The sequence below is a fragment of the Natrix helvetica genome, assembly GCF_964273705.1.
Source record: "Natrix helvetica genome assembly, chromosome: Z".
Classification (NCBI taxonomy): Eukaryota; Metazoa; Chordata; class Lepidosauria; order Squamata; family Natricidae; genus Natrix; species Natrix helvetica.
Window position 1 is genome coordinate 121,981,061 of NC_138554.1, and position 19,876 is coordinate 122,000,936.

General features: G+C 43.9%; 1 protein-coding gene across 11 annotated transcripts in view; it reads left to right on the top strand.

The window, feature by feature from the left end:
* CCDC7 (coiled-coil domain containing 7) overlaps positions 1 to 19,876 on the top strand; it is a 301,313-nt gene that overhangs the window by 1,279 nt on the left and 280,158 nt on the right. For 9 of the 11 annotated variants that reach the window (XM_081970140.1, XM_081970145.1, XM_081970146.1 and 6 more), the window contains exons 2-7: positions 8,410 to 8,472; positions 15,238 to 15,479; positions 17,798 to 17,890; positions 18,888 to 18,974; positions 19,431 to 19,451; positions 19,560 to 19,592. In XM_081970140.1, the coding sequence (XP_081826266.1) occupies positions 15,255 to 15,479; positions 17,798 to 17,890; positions 18,888 to 18,974; positions 19,431 to 19,451; positions 19,560 to 19,592 (459 nt within the window). In that variant the 5' untranslated portion in view covers positions 8,410 to 8,472; positions 15,238 to 15,254. Of the gene's footprint in view, positions 1 to 8,409; positions 8,473 to 15,237; positions 15,480 to 17,797; positions 17,891 to 18,887; positions 18,975 to 19,430; positions 19,452 to 19,559; positions 19,593 to 19,876 lie in introns of those variants that run through there. The other 2 variants (XM_081970144.1, XM_081970150.1) reach the window with 2 other exon arrangements.

Below are 19,876 nucleotides of genomic sequence, written 5' to 3' on the forward strand. Positions count from 1 at the left end.
TCATATATTGGAAAGGAGAGGAAAGGAAAGTTCATGACACAGTGCAGATACTCTCACATGACTGAGAGCTGTGTGACCTTTTCCTTCTCCCCTTTGCCCTTCTGTTATTGTACTTTGAGAGGTCATTATTAAGGACTCTGCCTGAAAGTCTTCTTTTGGATCCAGAAAGCTCTACTTATTTTTGCCATGAGCTCACATATCATATTATTCCATGGATTGCTGATGCATGTTTTGGAGACTGAATACAGATGGTCATAAGTAATATGCTGTATGTCTCAGCCTATGGTGAATTAAGCAATCCCTGATCTCCCTCTTGCAGTGCCTGGAGGCTGTGAAGGGCTAGATGGGAAGCAACAGAATGAAACTGAGCCCTGGGAAGACAGAATTGTGGCAGGTTTGTGGTTCTTTGATCTGTGGAGAATCTCTTCTCATGCTTACCTACACTCTAGTCACCACTGGTCTTGACTATTGCAATGCGCTCTCTTTGGGGCTGCTCTTGAAAAATATCTGGAAGTTTCAGTTGTTTCAAAATGTGACAATCCACATGGTTTTATACAAGCCTAAATTTGCATATGTGTTACCTTTTCTGTGGACGTTTGCTTTGGTTGCCGATTTGCTGCTGGTTTCACTTTTAAAGTTGTACATGGCTCAGAACCGCATTATATGAAGGTGTGCTGCCCCACTCACTCACACACACCCCTAGTTGTGATTTAGTAAGCTTATTAATATTCTCCAGCAATTCCCTTCAGCAAAAAAACCCGAACTGAATTGTCCCCACTAAGTCCAATCATGAGTAGATCAATGTTAGTCTACAGAGCAATGGCGAAAGCATTTGACAGTTTCTCAAACAAAATAAATTACCAGGCAAACACAACACAAGAGAACTCATAAGTCAAGAAAAGTAGAGTTTCCAAGGCATGATACAAATCAAGGCACAATGTCAATGCAAAGCGATGCAGGAATAACAACCAGAAAACACAAATTTAGGAAACAAACACGTTGTTCCCCGCAATGCCTCTCTCTATCTGCAATGCTAAATAGCTAGCTCTTTGGTATAGCCATTAGAAAGGCCGAAGCTTTCTTCTCTCAAGTAGTCTGGCTGATCTTCTCTGGTCTTGCCTTTTCTCTGCCCTACATGTTCTTGGATGAGGTGTAGAAGGCAGTTCTTCCTCCTTATTGGCTAACTGCAACTGCGTGCTTTCCCCAGTTGGAGCCTCAGTCAAATCCATTCCAGATGGTTGTTTGGAACGATCAATTAACTCAGCTTTTGATGTGCCAAGAACCGGTTCATCTTTCCCCGAGCTGACATCTAGAGAGGTATCTAGGGAATCGTCCTGGGGAGTCATCACAGAAGGACCATCCTTCTCCAGTCAGATCTACTTGAGCCATCAGAGTGGGGAGGCGGGGAACGCCATGGGCCCCCTCTCCTAAGGAGGTCTATCTGGTGGGTCCAAGAAGAAGAGTCTTTTCCATTATGGTTCCCTCCCTGTGGAACATCATCCATGTAGGGATAAGATTGGCCTCTACTTTAACACTCTTTCAAAGACCATGAAGACATAGTTAACTGGCCCCAGAGTGATATGGAGCCCATCAAGTGGTTTGTTTGATTGTTGTTACTGGGGGGGGGGGGGGAGTGTTACTGCTTTTTGTATTTTTGTACTGGGATTTTATCCTTGGATACTGCTTGGAGTCACTGGGAGTGACTTGGCTAGCCATATAATTTTTTAAAAAATAAATAAATAAATAAATAAATAAATAAATAAATAAATAATGTTCAGGATGCCAGCTATTGACACATTGAGCAGAAGTTGATCTGATCTGTGAGTGTTAATAGTAATGTCCTTTATCTTCAAATCATGAGCACTAAGTCTAGCATGTGCCGCCCATGTGAATTGGGGCTGAAACTACAATTTCCTTAGGTCGACCATATTCCACACTGGAGCAAGAAGATTGAAATGCATCCAACACTAAAAGTTTGAAAACTCTACCACAAGCTCTAAAGGAGCTCAAGCATGATTTCTGCTAGATGGCAGGCTAGGTATACACCAAAGCAAGCCCTAATTTGTCTCTGCAACTCTGAATAAAGCCATTCATATTTGATCACTCTTGGCTTTGCATGTCTAATAGCAGGCATGTTCATTGGAATCCCTGTGATCATCTCCTTCCCTTGGCTTTAGTTATGGCAGCTGTAGGATCTGAAACTTGGAAGGAAAGATCTTGGGTTATATTCCTGACTTTGCCTAACTAAATCTCAGCAACACATTACATCTATAGTAATCTACCACCAAATTGTGTCTTTTCTATAGATTTATGATCTGTTCCATCTGCCTCATCTCTTTGTAGCAATACCATAATCATTTTATTTTTCTGTATATATGCTGATTTGCAGGTCTACAAATGTCATTTTGATAGCATTAGATTTAAATATAATTTATTTTTATGGGCCAGAGCAATTAACTTTACTGATATAGTTAATTAATGGTTTTCCAGTAGAGTAGAAGGAGGGGTCACGCGAGGGTTTAACACAGCCTGATTGGTCCATTAGACTGAGAGAAAACTTCTTAACCTTCAGCTTCTCCTGTTGGTTCCCAGTTTCCTCTCAGTCTGGTCCAAAGCACTGTGCTTGGTTCCAAGTGAGAATTTTGAGCCTTTCTTAAAACTACTGAAGAACACATTTGACTTATTGGACTTTCCAAAATTATCTAAATTAGTAGCTGCGCCCAGCAGGACAGCCTGTTACTGTCCTCAGCAGGCAGGGGGAGCCCCGTGGGGCAGTTTTCCCTCCTCCCTGCGGGCCGGATGCTCCGGACTGGTTCCCGGGCTTCGGGTGTGCCGGGCGATCCTGCAGCGACGACAGCCTCCTCCTGCAGCCGCAATGAGCAAGATCAGACAGGCAAAGGGTGAGCGACATGAGCCGCAGCGCGACAAATGGCGCGAAGACCGGCATCTCGCCCCAATTATTGCCGCGCCGCTCCTCCCGTGCCGTTTAAGGCCTGCGACTGCGACACTGTACCCCCTAAACAAGGAAAAACAATTTGAGACTGGGGAGGCTCGGGGCGGAGCGCGGCGATAGCGGCCACCTGAAGAGTTGAATTGTGAACGGGCGAAGCTCCGGCGGCCATTTTCGAAGCCGCCACGTGTGCCGGACCGGCAAATACAGACGCAAGGCCCGAAGCCACCTCAGGCCTGCACCGAGAGAGCTCAAGGCCGCTGCCAGCCAGACCTGCTGGCTGTGAAGGCCCCGAACCTCGCAATCCTCCAAGAAGTTTTAAATTGGGCACGTGAGTGGGGCGATGGCGGTGCGGGCTGAAACGGCACAGGCCGCACCCATCCAGGCCCAGGAGGAAAGAGAGGGCCCCACAGAACAGGCTAGGCCTCGAGTCTCCAGGCCATCTGCGGCTAACAGGCCTTCCAGAGCCAAGGAGAGTGATGAGCTCAGGCATTCTAGGGCCCTGGAAAAGACCATCGCCAGGGCTGAAAAAAAGGCCCAGGCCTCTAGGCCCAGATCCAGATCCCCTCTGGCAGAGGCCTCTTGCCCTTCACCCTCAATCAACAGGGGATTCAGCCCTTCCTCCCCCTCAGTCTCCCCGGCCAGGTCTGACAGGAGCGGGAGGCGGGGGGATTCACCTTCACAATCTAATTCCCCTGAAGCAGGGGAGGTTGAGATGGCTGACCCATTAGAAGGCCCCTCTGACGAATTTCCTCATGCCAAGAGGCCTAGTATGGGTTTGGCTCCGTGTGGCCATGATCCCGATTATGATGAGGCTGATTTAGAACACATACCAGAAAACCTAAAGCGCCTAATTTCTGCAGCCATTTCCCGGGGTATAGCCCAAAGGGACAGGGTTCCCCAGCATTGCAGGGCCCAACCCTTCAGTAGGTCGAGATCTAGGGCCTCTTCCCCTTCCTTACTGAGTGAAGTCTCTTCCAGGGGGGAGGAACACCGACAGGATGACCTGGGGTTTTCTGAAGATGAGGAGGCAGCCCCTGAGTCCCCTTCCTCTTCCAATTTATTTCTCCCGGCCATGTTCAAGCCCTTGCTCCGGAAGGCCAGGAAGACCACAAAGATAGGGACGGGATCCCACGGTTCCCCCTGCCAGAGACCCTGACATGGCCATGTTCTCCAACACGGCCACTAATAAGGAGGAAATCCCTGCTCCTCCACTATTCTTAGAAGTGGTTACTAACCAGTGGGCTCGTCCCTCAAACTTTTCTTCCCCAGGCAGCAACGATCGTCGCGCCTATAATTTGGAGAAGACCTTTGTGCAGGCTCTCCAGCTCCCCACCATAGATCCACCCATAGCTGCCTTGGTCTCCTCTTCCCCGGTGGTCTCGGGATGCGGCAGACAAACTAAAACCGGAAGATAAGAGGGCGGAATTAACCCTGCGGAAGAATTTCAACGCTTCTGCATGGGTGGTCAGGGCGGCAGCCGCAGCCTCATATTTTAACCGCACGACGGTGATGTGGCTCCGCCAGCTCCAGGATCGAATTCCGATCCAAGACGACCGCATTCACCAAGACATAATCAAAATTATGGCCGCCTGCCAGTACTCCGCTGATGCGACCCTGGCCGCTGTGAGGTTCGGTTCCAGTGCCCTGGCCACATCAGTCGCCTCTCGCCGCCTCCTGTGGCTTAGGAACTGGCAAATAGACAACAAGGCGAAATGGGACCTGGTAGCAGCTCCCTTCGCCGGGCCTAATCTATTTGGGGTGGCCCTGGATCCCATATTAGTGGAAAACAAAGACTGAAAGAAAGTCATGCCTTCCACCTCCAAAAAGAACGAGTCCCGTAGCCACCCATATCGCAGACCCTCCTTTAGGGCCCCTGACAGGGACCAGGAACAGCGCTTCCAGTCCTATAGACAGGACAGGCAGTTCCACCGGCCCGCCTACCAGGACCGTTCCCGTTACCAGCCACAATCCAAACGGCCCTTTCGCGGAAGGGGCGGCCGGCCCTTCCGCAGAGGGAAATGATTCGAACCTGAGTCATCCCATCGGCGGCCGCCTAGCCTTGTACGTGGACCAATGGGACAAAGTCACCAGGGACGCCTGGGTTCGAGCCACAGTACGTCACGGGCTGAGGTTGGAGTTTCTCTCCAACCCCCCGAGGTTCTTCAAACTATTTCCCCCCTCCAGGAGTCCGGAACGCCGCCGACTTATGGACCTCGCCGTTTCCCATCTCCTGGAAATTCGGGCGGTGGAGGTAGTTCCGGCCCCATAGTGGGGGTAGGGCTACTACTCAAACCTGTTCGTAGTCCCCAAGGCCTCTGGATTGGAGGGCAATTCTGGACCTCAAATGCCTGAACCGCTATCTGGTCTACAGGCGGTTCAAGATGTCATCCCTGAAATCAATCTTACAGGGCGTCAGAAAGGGGGATTATATGGCCTCAGTAGACCTAACAGAGGCCTACCTCCACATCCCCATCCTTTGGGCTCACCGCCGCTATCTCCGATTCTCCCATGGGGGAAAACATTACCAGTATCGAGCCCTTCCATTCGGTCTGGCCTCAGCACCCCGCACATTCACCAAAGTCCTGGCAGCACTGGCGGCTCACCTGCGCTCCATCCCGGTGAGACTCCAGTGCTATCTGGACGATGTCCTAGTTCAGGCAGAGTCCCTCCCCAGGGCAATATCAGACCTCAGCCTAACCATCCGCTGGCTCCAGACTCTGGGATTCTCTGTAAATTTTCCCAAAAGTCGCCTGTCCCCGTCCAGGCAGATCCTTCATCTAGGGACACTTATAAATTCAGTGACAGGGAAAGTACAGCTGTCACAAGATCGCTTGTCCAGCCTGCGCCAGCTAGTTGCCTCCGTCAGAAGAAAAAGGTCTGTTTCCACCCTGACCTTGTCCCAACTTCTAGGGAAGATGGTGTCCTGTATAGGGATAGTCCCCTGGGCTCGACTCCACCTACGCCCTCTTCAGTGGGCACTGATCCCAGCCCAGAAACAGATGATGAGCAACTCTTTACGACTGATCCGCCTCCCGGCAGACGTGAGACTATCTTTTCGGTGGTGGATGTCCCCAGCATTACAGCAAGGGGGATCATTCTGGGAGCCGGAGAGAGTGACCATCACGACGGATGCAAGCCTATGGCTGGGGGGCCATAATGGGCACCAACATGGCCCAAGGACGCTGGACTGCCTCAGATCTCAGCCACAACATCAACTGGCTGGAGCTAAAGGCTGTGAGACTGGCCCTCCGGCACTTCCGCCAACACCTGCAAGGGCGCCACTTCCTCCTGCTCACGGACAACGTGGCGACAAAGGCGCACGTGAACTGCCAAGGGGGGACCCATTCCCGCGCCCTCTTGTGGGAGGCGCAGGCACTAAGCTTGTGGGCGGAGAGACACTTGGCCTCAATAGTGGCGGAACATATCTCGGGGGTGTCCAATCACCAGGCGGACTGGCTGAGCCGGGCAACTCTGGACAATGACGAGCGGCAGCTGACTCCAGAGCTGTTTCAGAAGGTCTGTCGGAGATTCGGCACGCCACTAGTGGACCTGTTCGCCACCCCCGACAATGCCCAGCTGCCGAGGTTCTTTTCCCGGTTCCAGACTCCCACAGTAGGGGGCACGGATGCCCTCACGGGCCGTTGGCCTCCAGGCCTCCTTTACGTTTCCCCCCCCTTCCCTTCATTCCCGGGACCATCAGGAGGGTAGTGGCAGAGAGGGCCCTTGTCATCATGCTAGCTCCATTCTGGCCCCGGAGGCCATGGTTTGCGGACCTGGTCCAACTGTCGGTGGCCGATCCTTGGAGAATATCCCTGGGAGAGATCGCCCTACGCCAGGGGGTCCTGAATCATCCGGAACCACAGTGGCTCCATCTAACCGCTTGGTTCTTGAGCGGGGCATACTGAGGAGGAAAAAGCTCTCCTCAGGAGTCATAGCGACCTTAGAGGCGTCCAGGCGGCCATCTACCACCAGAATTTACAACGCCACCTGGGCGGTCTTTGCCAAATGGTGCACTTCCCTTGGTCTAGATCCCTCTAGGGCCACGGTTCCGGACGTATTGGAGTTCCTGCAGAAGGGGTTGGAGGACGGCTTGTCCCACAATACCCTTCGGCGACAGGTGGCAGCCCTGGCCACCATTCTGGGAGGGGAGGGTTCCTATACTCTTTCCCACTCTCTGTTGGTTAAGCGTTTCCTAAAAGGGTTGGCAAATATCAGGCTGCCCCCAGTACATAGGTTCCCGACATGGGACCTCACCCTGGTCTTTAAGGCTCTAACGGGATCTCCCTTTGAACCCCTTAGGACAGTTCATATGCGCCTTCTCACTCTTAAAGTGGCGTTTCTAGTGGCCATCACAATGGCCAGGCGCATCTCGGAATTGTGGGCACTCTCTTCCCGAAATGACCTCTGCCTTAACCATCAAGACAGGGTAGTCCTTCGCCTGGACCCCTCATTTCTTCCAAAAGTGAACACACCTTTCCATAGAGCCCAAGAGATAGTCCTTCCAAATTTTTGCCCAAATCCATCACGGGAGAAGGAGCTCTTGTGGCATAGGTTGGACGTCCGTCGCGCCATTCGCATCTATCTGAAGCGGACAGAGGGTATTCATAAAACTGAGGCGCTTTTCGTCTCCTTCCAACCGGGCTCTCTTGGGGCTAAGGTGTCCTCTTCCACTATCGGGAGGTGGATCAGGCAGGCCATAGTCGAGGCTTTACGGCGCCTCCAGTCAGAACCCCCCTTCGGGTATAACAGCTCATTCTACCCGTAGCGCCGCTACTACTGCAGCCTGGGCTACCAGGGCTCCATTTGAGGATATTTGCCGGGCGGCCACTTGGGCCTCTCCTACCCCTTTCATTCGTCATTACCGACTGGATGTGTACGCCTCGGCTGAGGCATCATTCGGTCGGAGGGTTCTCCAGAGGGTGGCAGCCGATCCTCCCCCTGGACCCCAGTCTACCCTCCCTGGGACTTAGCGTGGGTATGTCCCTCGAGTGATCCCTCCCTCCTCTACTGGAAAAAGAATGTTGGTCTTACTTGAACGTTTCTTTTATGGAGAGTAGAGGGAGGGGTCACGATCCCACCCTAGTTAGTTAAGACAGGGTCTGGGGAGGGGGAGGACCGGGTGGCCCTGGGGGGCTTGTCCTTGTTATTACGACTTACAGATGCAGACTTCGAGTTTTCTCTCAGTCTAATGGACCAATCAGGCTGTGTTAAACCCTCGCGTGACCCCTCCCTCTACTCCTTAAAAGAAACGTTCAGGTAAGACCAACATTCTTTTACTATGAAACTAAGACATCTAGTTAATTCAGAATATCATGATTCAGTTAATGGGCACTGCAATATGCAATCAGCCATTAAATGAGATTTAGCCTTATTCCCTCAGCTGGTTTATCTGTTTCATAACTCCAGAGTTAGTGGCCATGTGTTACTTAATCCTATTTTTTGCATTTTCTTTTAAGATTGGGAACAATTAACCTGTCTTAGAAACTACTGAATAATTTCAGAACATTCTGCAGATGCAGGTATGCTGTTTTAAAGATAATTTTAAGGTACATACAGGTGAAACTCGAAAAATTAGAATATCATGCAAAAGTTCATTTATTTTAGTAATGCAACTTAAAAGGTGAAACTAATATATGAGACTCATTACATGCAAAGCAAGATAGTTCAAGCCGTGATTTGTTGTAATTTTGATGATCATGGCTTAAGCTCATGAAAACCCCAAATCCACCATCTCAGAAAATTAGAATATTACATGCAATCAATAAAACAAGAATTGTACATAGAACAATATCAGACCTCTGAAAAGTATAAGCATGCATATGTACTCAGTACTTGGTTTGGGCCCCTTTTGCAGCAATTACTGCCTCAATGCGGTGTGGCATGGAAGCTATCAGCCTGTGGCACTGCTGAGGTGTTATGGAAGACCAAGTTGCTTCAATAGCGGCCTTCAGCTCTTCTGCATTGTTTGGTCTCATGTCTCCCATCTTTCTCTTGGCAATGCCCCATAGATTCTCTATGGGATTCAGATCAGGTGAGTTTGCTGGCCAATCAAGCATAGTAATCCCACTGTCATTGAACCAGGTTTTGGTGCTTCTGGCAGTGTGGGCAGGTGCCAAGTCCTGCTGGAAAATGAAGTCAGCATCCCCATAAAGCTTGTCTGCGGAAGGAAACATGAAGTGTTCCAAAATCTCCTGGTAGACGGCTGCATTGACCCTGGACTTAATGAAGCACAGTGGACCAACACCAGCTCCCCAAATCAACCCAGACTGTGGAAACTTCACACTGGACTTCAAGCATCTTGCAGTGTGTGCCTCTCCATTCTTCCTCCATACTCTGGGTCCTTGGTTTCCAAATGAGATGCAAAAGTTGCTCTCATCAGAAAAGAGGACTTTGGACCACTGAGCAACAGACCAGGTCTGTTTTTCATTAGCCCAGGTAAGACGCTTCTGATGTTTGTTGTTTAGGAGCGGCTTGACAAGAGGAATATGACATTTGAAGTCCATGTCCAGGACCCGTCTGTGTGTGGTGGCTCTTGATGCACTGACTCCAGCCTCAGTCCACTTCTTGTGAAAGTCCCCAACACTTTTGAATGGCCTTTTCCTGACAATCCTCTCCAGGCTGCGGTCATCCCTCCTGCTTGTGCACCTTTTTCTTCCACACTTTCCCCTTCCACATAACTTTCTATTAATGTGCTTTGATACAGCACTTTGGGAACATCCAACTTCTTTGCAATTACCTTTTGAGGCTTTTCCCCCTTATGGAGGGTGTCAATGATGGTTTTCTGCACAACTGTCAGGTCAGCAGTCTTTCCCATGATTGTGATTCCTACTGAACCAGACTGAGAGACCATTTAAAGGTTCAGGAACTCTTTGCAGGTGTTATGGTTTAATTAGCTGATTAGAGTGGGACACTTTGAGTCTAGAATATTGCACCTTTTCACAATATTCTAATTTTCTGAGATTGTGGATTTGGGGTTTTCATGAGCTGTAAGCCATAATCATCACAATTATGACAAATCACAACTTGAACTATTTTGCTTTGCATGTAATGAGTCTATCTCATATATTAGTTTCACCTTTTAAGTTGCATTACTGAAATAAATGAACTTTTGCACGATATTCTAATTTTTTGAGTTTCACCTGTATTAGCTAATTTTATATTATTTTATATTTTGTTGAGCATTCCCCTTCTGTATTAGATTTGATTATGTGTTTAGAATAAGGGCTTAATATATGACATATCACATTTATGGTGAATAAATGTATGTTAGAGTTGTGTAATGGTTATGCTGTTGATTTAAAACTGGGGAGACTTAGGTTTAATCTGCCCATAGCCATGGAATTTTAGTAAGCAAATTTGGGTCAGTCCCTTCATTACAGTCTGGTAGCAAAAAGTTTGTAAGAAAACAATTTCAAAGACCAAGAACTCCATAGTTCAATCCTGAGCAACATATAGTATATTCTCTTCTCTTGATCCTCTTTTTTGGGGTATTTCACTAGCAACTTGCAGTGAGAAAGATACTTCACTACTAAGATATGAGCTGCTTCTTTCTTCCAATATTCCATCTAACCCAACTTAAGTTGGCAGCAGCAGGGACTTAAGCAGCTAAGAAACTATTGATCAGTATTGACTAGAATTATATTTTTTAATAATCCTGCTATAATATAAAACAGCACTCCGGTTGGAAGCAGCCTAGAACATTTGAAATAACTGTATTTTGTTCTATGTATAAAACAAAGCATAGTATAGGTACTGTATTTTTCGGAATATAAGACGCACTTTTTCCCCCTCAAAAAAGACACTGAAAATCTGAGTGCGTCTTATACACTGAATGCAGCATTTTTGGTCTTCTGAAACCCTGCCCCCTTCACCAAAATGGCCATACATAGCCTTTAGGAGGCTTCCAGAGGGTTCCTAGGGGCTGGGCGGGGGGGAATGAGCAAAAAGCAGGTTGATTTTTGCCCCCAACCCCCAGGAGTGCAAAAGTGCAAAGTATAGCAGCTAATATACACTAGATGCTTCAACAGATGCAAAATTTAGCTCAACAATTTCCTCCACCAACACTGGTGCCAGCTCTTGATCAACTGCTGGTTGCCAATGCTATGCTGCAGAGGACCCCTAGCTGTTTACCTGAGTGATTTGTAGGAGATTCAAACAAGATGAGAATATATCTTGACAAATATAAACTATTAATTGGCACCAGACCAGTGAAGTTTTCAATGGATATCCTTCATTCTCAGCCCATTCAACAGCTTTAGCCTCCAGGGACGGCACTCCCCATGATTAAGCATAAGTGCCCATCATGGATAACTATCAAAACTTCCTAGCATATTTTAAAAATAATTCAGAGATCCCATCAAAGAAGACACCATAATATACATAATTCAAGAGCTCCAACAAGGCAGCCAGAGAATAAGACATTATATTGAAGAATTCAAATTGTTTGCAGCAGATTTGAATTGGAATGAACTTTCCCTAATGATACAATTTAGACATGGTCTCAGTGACAGAACTGAAAATGAACTCATCAGGCAGGGAGTACCCCCAGACAATGGATCAAGTCTACAGAATCTACATTATAATTGACTCACATTTAGAAGAGATCAGGGTTTGCTCCAAGTATCACAAGCTAACAGCTCCTCTATTCCCATAGACAGTCTTCAATCCCTTAACACCAATTGAAGTTGATAAGAGGGAAAGGAGTCTATGCAAATTCATGAAGCCAGAAAATTCCTAGCTGCAGAAAAATGGCAGAAGTGCAGAAATTTACCACCCTGTTTCTACTATGGAGAATCAGGACACGTGGTCAATGATTGCACTTCCAACCCTCCCAGGAGAGGAGACATGTGTTCCAACCATAGTTCTAATGAGAGCCATTCTGAATGTGAATCACAGAACCAGGAAAATGACAACAGCCCGTACTTACAATCTCATTAGAATCAAGGAGGGACACAAATTTTCAACATCAGGTACAACAAGTTGAATGCAAAATGATCCTGTTGGTCAGGAGTGTTATTTCCAGATTTATGAACCAAGTTTTTTTCTGATCTCATTGATAAATTTGTAGTCCTTTATCGGAATGATTCTGATATGTTCTGTGGAAATAAAGTCAAACCGCTTACCCAATTGAAAATGAAAGGAATTAGATTTGCTTGGTCTCACACACAATAATCAGCATTTAAAGAGTTAAAGCAACTCTGGCTGTCAACTCCTATATCAGCAACTTGACCCAGCAAATATATTTATTGTTCAGAAAAATACTTCAGATTAGAAATCAGAGATGTTCTTATACAAGAAGGTGTGGGAGGGGTAGAAATGCCTGTTGCTCTGCTTTTTTTTCTCAAGAGCTTTGACTTTACCAGAATGGAAATATAACATTTTTAACAAGGAGCTCTTAGTGGTTAAATCCACATTCGACAAAGGAGACACTTTTCAGAAGATGAACATTTTCCCATAGAGTTCAGTACAGATCACAGATAACTGCACATTTTGCAACAAGACTAAGCTGCTTTTACCCAGACAAATCCAATAGAGCTCATTCTTCTCATGTTTTGACTTTTACATTCAGTTATGTCCTGGTTTCAAAGCACTTGATTCCAAATGTTCTTTCTTACAAGCCACAATATTCTCAAGTTCAACATATTCTATCGTAGTAGCAGCAACAATATTGTAGCCTTCCCATTTCTGGATGCACCACATATGGGGAGCTGCCGCTTGCTTTTAAAGCGCAGCAAAGGCAGTGAGGCTTTCGACGGTTGTCGGCGGTCATTTTAAACAGTCCCCGGGTGTTTTCTCACCCTCGGAAGGGCTCAGGCTGCCACGGATGAGGTGCGCGGCCATTTTTAACAGTGTGGCCGCCATCTTGTCTCCTCATTTTCCCTCACACCGGAACGGCGGCCATTTTGGAAGGACCCTAATTTTGTGCCTTTTCCATTAGTGCCTTTTCCATTAGTACCTTATGCTCAGCCACGCTACAGCAGATAGCCGCAGGGTGGTCAGCTGGCCCTGTTCGGGCCTCCGGCTGCGTCACTACCACCCATAACCTTCCCCAAGCCGCCCTGGTGTCTTGGCCACCTGGTGGTCATACACCAGCACAGGAAGGGCCTTTATTTATTTTTTTCTCCACTGCTCCTCCCTGCCTATCTGCTTGGCCTTGGAGCTTTGCTTGCTTGCCACCCTCTCACCTCCTGATTGAGTGGCTGGATTCATTGAACTCATTTATAGAGCCCAGTTTACTCACCTTAATTTATTTACCTTTTTCTTTTTTCTCTACAACTGCTCCTGCTTGTCATCTGATCCAGTAACAGCCACCAGAGTCTCCAGCTCTCCTGCTTCCACCTACCTTTGGCCTTCTCACCCAAAGTTGAGCCACCAGGCCATGGAGCACCCTGGCCCATCTGATTCTTCTGCCGGTAGACCAGGCCCCTCTCAGGCCCCTAGCAAGATATTCTCTCCAGGCAAGGGCAGGGGGCATGGGCTGCATGTGGCCCACTGAAGCCATTAAGAGAGAAAGAGAGAGGGAGAGAGAAAGAGAGAGACAGATAGGGAGAGAGAAAGAGAGAGGGAGAGAGAAAGAAAGAGAGAGGGAGAGAGAGAAAGAAAGAAAGAGAGACAAAAATAAAGAGAGAAGGAGAGAGAAAGGGAGAGAGAAAGAGTGGAAGAGAGAGAAAGAGAGAAAGAAATAGAGAGGGGGGAGGGAGAGAGAAAGAGAGAGAGATTTCTCATGCTCCTTGGAGCTGAGAAGAATTGCTGCAAAACAGAGTTTTCTGAAGTGGACCACTAGACCCTAAACAACTGAAAAAAATGATCTAGTAAAAAGAAACGGCAACCAAAAGAACAACATGCAAAGAAAAGCAAATAAAACCCCCAGGACCAAAACAAATTAAAGTTTAATTTGTGTGCATTGTTCAATGGACTATTAAATTGGCCACATCCCCTAGTCACATGACCTAGCCACACCCACCCAGTCACATGACCACCTATCCACACACTCCCAGCCAGTCTGACCACCCAACAGTCTGAAGGACCATGAATTGGACCTCTGTTTAAAAAGTGTGAGGAACCCTGCCCTATAGTCTCTCTAGACTTCATTACTGATTTACCCCTAATACAAGGTTTCATAACTCTATTGGTGGTGGTAGATCTTTTCTAACTCTGTCTCCGTGTTCCAGCAACTGCTGCCTGCTTCAGTACCTACTTCAGAAACAAGGGATGAAGTTTTCATTGAGATACCTTCACTGACTACTTTATCAAGTTCCCATGAGAACTCAGACTTCAAAGAGACTATACAGGAGAGAGGGAGAGCGCAGCTTTGAAGAGCCTATGGAGGCGGGATGGGGTCATGTTGTAGGGTGGAGTGATGGAGGAGATGAGCAGGTTTAGCCTGAGAGTGGGATTAGTCTTGTCATTAGTTTGGAATTGCTAAGCTCCCACAAGACATCCAATTCCAGCCCTCATGAATCCATGTCTAGCGCCAATTTGGCTTTATAGTTAGTAGATCAGGTTCTTGTATATAGGTTGTATGTACTAAATTTTTGAACTCAACTCCTGTTCCTGGCTATTTGTACCTGTCAATGACCTTTATTAGTAATTGATAAATTATTGGAATTTAAAGTATACATGGCTACTTTTATGAACTTTTTGATCCTACTGTTAAGATTTTGTATATGTGGAAACTTTTCTTGCCTTTGAAGAGCTCTAATTCGATATATTCAATGTAGCTCTCTCTCTCTCTCTCTCTCTCTCTCTCTCTCTCTCTCTCTCTCTCTCTCTCTCTCTCTCTCTCTCTCTCTGTGTGTGTGTGTATGTATGTGTGTATGTATGTATGTATGTATGTGGTTGCAAGGTCACATTTCTGTATTCTGCTCATCTAGTTTAAATAGGAAAACTATTAATGCCTCCTGTAATGAGAGGTTTAGTTTTTAGCTGGCTTTTCAGCATGATGCTAATTATAGCTATGAGAGAATGACTGGTCCAAGGTCATTTAGCTGTATTCTATGCCTAAGAGATAATTAGAACTTGATTTTTCCCACTTCTAGTCCAGCACCCTAACCATTACATTACTGGTTCTTTAGGAGTGAAATTAGTAAAACCATTATATTAAGTATTATTCATACAGCTTGAAAACTGAAAACAAAGACATTGAAAGAGATGGTAGGTTAAACTTCTTGGAATGCAGGAAATTTATTGGGATAGTTTTGAACGTGAAAAATATAGTAGTTTATAATGTATTATAAATGTTTTCAAAATTTGGAATGAAATATTTATTATTTGTTTTTGAAAAGATTATATAACCAACACAATGATTGCAACAAAACTAAAACAAAAGACAATTGACAAGTCATCTCTGGGAACAAGGAAGAAAGGAGGAAAGCAAAACAGATATGAAGCTAACCCAATGGTTTTAATGCCTGCAACTCCCAAAGAAACCATTACACAATATTCTCTGGGTCTTACCACAGGAAACAAAGATAGAATGTTTGATGAAATGGATATGCTTAGAAATATTACAACACATCTAAATGAGGTAGGTTAATCATTAACATTGTTTATTATTCTATTTGTATCCCTTGTTTGTATGTAATTGAATCAAGGCAGTGAATGTACTTAATACTAAAGTATACTACTTTACTCACAAGTACAACTTTGCAAATATATATCTCTTTTTGAAAATTTATGTATTTTTTCAAGGAACTTAAGGGAATTAAATATCAGAGAAGCATGTATTTAGATAAATGTGTTATTCAGGATAGCTAAACAAAAGATTATGATTTTAAGGGGGCTCCATTTATTTGTGGGGTTGTGAAGCCTCCTTAAAAATCATTTGAAAATGAACATTTGCCCTATAGTCTCAGACAAATACTACTTGCTAGGAGAAGAGCATGAGGTTGCTATTGCTTCTACAAAAAAGGTGAGCTTCATATAGTATTGGCCAAGCTCCTCTGCAAAAAATATAAAGGTAAAATTGATGCTGCTGGGCCCTGGAATTAGTGGATAGTGGGCTGAATCCTGCAAGATGGCTGGATTTAAAGAAAGCCTCAACCTACAGGCTGTAACTGCTCTCCATGTGTCAGCCACTTCTGCTGACTAGATTTAGGCTCCATTCACTATCCATGGCTGAATAGTGAACTTGGCCTATAGGCTGCAAACTGCCTTTCATGTGCTGGTTGCGTCTGTTGACTAGCTTCAGGTTTAGATCTGTGGAACACTGAGGGCCAGGAAGCAGAGCACTGGGTGCCTCAGAGATGAGGAAGCCTTGAAAGGCCTAGAGAGGTTTGCAGGAGTGTGGTAGGGTCTGGGCATGTGGTAGGCCTCCAAGGGCCTCCCCATCCCTATGGCACCCCATGTTCCACCTAATGACCCACACATTTATTTAATGATTTTGTTGGGGAGAGCAGGGATAGGGAGTTGTTAAATGAGATGCTTCACTTAACAGCGATCGTGACATGTGATTGTAATAGGCAGACTTCATTATGGTCATAAGTTGATGACTACCTGTATATTTAAAAAGGGCACATTGTAGAAGATGCACATATTTACATAATAAAGATCTGTGTATGCTTTGGTTTGATTAATGGATTTTTCTTAGAATGAACAAAGGTATTGCCAGAGAATATGACTTTAACAATTAAAAGGATTTGTCAGACTTATTTAATACAAATATTCTTTTTTGCTGAATCTTCATTTTCTTGCCAAAATCCAACAACTATCAGTGCAGATTGAGAGTTATTATCTATTCCTTATTAAATATATTTGCCACCTACCTCATCATCGGGCTATTCTAGTGGGCTTACAACAATAAAAGGAAGAAATGAAAGAGTGTAAACAGAACAGAAGTAAAATAACGGAACAATAAAGTGAACAAATGAAATTAAAGAGAATGTTTGAACAATGAAGTTTATAACTACTATATTGAAAAGTCATCTTTGGGTTCTAATTGCGGATGCAGCAAATAATTGGAAAGTAAATCACATAATATTTGAATAATGACAATTACTTAGTTTAATGTAACTTCCAGAATGTTTTATCTCTATAATGTTAAGGCAGATCACAGCAGGTGACACTTTGTAGTTGATCTGAAGAAAAGAAAAGGTGGCTTAAATGGGCAGGAATTCTTTGAAAATCCCAAAGTTGTAACTCAGTGGTGTCAAACTCGCACCGTCATTGCGGCATCATGTGACGTATTGGGATTTTTTCTCCCTTCACCAAACTGGGTGTGGGCATGGCCAGTGCGTGACACATTCAGCCTGCGGGCAGGTAGTTTGACACCTATGTTGTAAGTGAACAGAGTAATTGAAAAAGAGATTACAAAAACAAAAACAAAAGAACATGGAGCTTGATTATTTGAGGGACTAACTCACCCAGTGACATCTAATTATCCCATATGGGACAGCAGAAAAGGTGTTCTCAAAAAGAAGGTGAATGATAAAGGTCTCCTGATGACTAAATTAACGTGTTGTTTTAATATTTTGTTTATGTGGTGGTTTCATTCTGGTTTTTTGGTATTGTTCATGTTTTAATTGTAAGCTACCCAGAGTCACAAATGTAAGATTTCTGTATAAACTAAATAAAGAGGTAAATGCTAAGCACTCTTGGATCATTGCCAAAAAAACCTGATAAGTATATTTTGTCATCAGTGATCAACCTTGACGAGTCAGTCTTTTCTTTTATAATGTTATAAGTTCTGAAAACTACAGGTTGTTGAACACAGATTCATAAAAGTTACTAAAACTAAAGGAAAAGAGAAATCTATTAGATAAGACTTAATGATCTAGGTTTGTAACATTAGGAAAATAGGAAGCATTGCCAATGAGAGATTAGAACATTATTTGAATTTTTTTGCAGATTGTACATACAATGGAAGGTGTCTATATAAAGGAAGGTGAAGTTAAAGAAAGTAAAGAAGAGGAAGAGGAGGAGGAAGAAGAAGAACTACCTGTAAATAACAAGACATGCTGTTTAAACAGGCCTCATTTTATCATGTGATATTGGTTTTAGACTAAACACATATTAATGAGCAGTAACAAAAGATGTAATACAGGTAGTTCTTGTTTAATAATAACAATTGAGACCAGTAACTTGGTCATTAAGTGAAATGGGTGCTAAATGAAACCACACTTTTACTTACGACGTTATTTTATCATTCCTTTGTTTTATCTGCAAAGGTTATAAGTTAGAGGATTGATGGCAAAAGTACTTTTTCATCACTATTGAATGGTCACTATTAAATGGTCAGTTGCTAAATGAGGACCAGTAATAATTTGTTCTGAATTATTATGGTGTGAAATTAGGCATAGCTACAATTAATGTTAAGTTCCTTGACTTCAACCACTTGCAATCTAAATTCTGGGCTCTATTGTGCTTATAAGTTGAAAACTACCTGTACTACCATAGGCTTTATGTGAGGGTATTCTTGAAGACAATTCAGAAGCTATAACTGGTGCAGAATGTAGCAACCAGTTTTATGACTGGTTTAGCAGTATAACACTTGTTCTACAGGAACTGTATGTTACCAGTAGAACTTTATTTCAAACTTCAAGTGAATAATACTTATAAAACCTCTTAGATTGGATCCCTAATATCAGCAGGATTGTTTTCTTCATGTAGAATCTATCTAATCTATATGCGCTAAGTGAGATCTTTGCTAGCTGCCTAAAAAAACCAGGAAGTCTGGAGTCTAGAAATTAAGCTCATCAGCCCCCTATGAAGCAACTGGAACCTACCATTTCAGTTTACATAGGGTTGTATCCTAGCTAATATTTTTATTCTTGATTTATATAAGTAAATGCTGTCATTACTTCATGTAAATGATAACGCTTGCAGATTTATTTTAAAAATAAGAATTGTAATAAGATTATTACAAATCTCAGAAATAGTTTTCCCTAGCAATATTTCTAAAATAAAGATACTGTATGTATATTTTTCTCATTGGAAGGAAGATTATGAAGATATGACTTCTTTCCTGATATGTTGTTCACAACTTAGGACACAATTGGAAAATGCACTTCGTGAAGAAAAGCAAGTATGTATAATGTTTATTGTTCTGCATAAGATTTTATTTACTGTTAATTGTCATGTTTTGTTATACTTGAAAAAAATCAGCTATAGTGTACATAATAATCACCACTTTATTTGGAAATTTAGAATAGATCAAGGACAATTTCATTGTTACAGTATTGTCATCAGTTGTATTTTTGCTAGCTGTAGGTTCTAAAATGAGCAGCTTTCTGTTTCAATAATATGGTAAGGACATGGTAAATCCCTTCCTCTATTGCAAAAATACAAAGATCAACCTAGCAAAAAAATCTAGTAAGAGAAACCTTTTTCTGTTTAAGCTGACATAAGGAGGCATGATTTGGAAACCTAAACATTTCTCACTTTGTTACTTTGTATTAAAATTTTTATATAATAAAATTGATGGTGATTTATAATATATATATATATATTATATTATAAATGTATATATTTTCTTTCTTAGATATTAGAGTCATTGCTTAAGGTAAGAAATTTTTGAAATGTATCTTTAAAATCTTTAAAATATGTTTTATTTTGAAAAAAATGTAATCTGTTAATATCTAATTTTAGTTTATTTTATTTTTTTCTCAAGTGGTTTGAAAAGGAGGTCCATGAGATGGAAGAGGTAAACCTAGAATTTTGATTGTTAAGGTCTAACACAACTATTTAGAAATATGTGGTAACCAGTGACGTGCGGTGAGGTTATGGCTGGTGACGTCATCAGGAAGGGGGGGAATGGGACCATGTGTGCACACGTGGTCCCATTCCCCGCCTAGGATTTCCTGGGTCCCCATCCTAACCGAAGATTAATCAAATCTGACCCCGCTTAGTTTTCTTGGAATCAGCCATGGCCTTCTAAGCGCTACGTTCAATATCGTATCACAAAATAATAATTGTAAAAAAAAATAC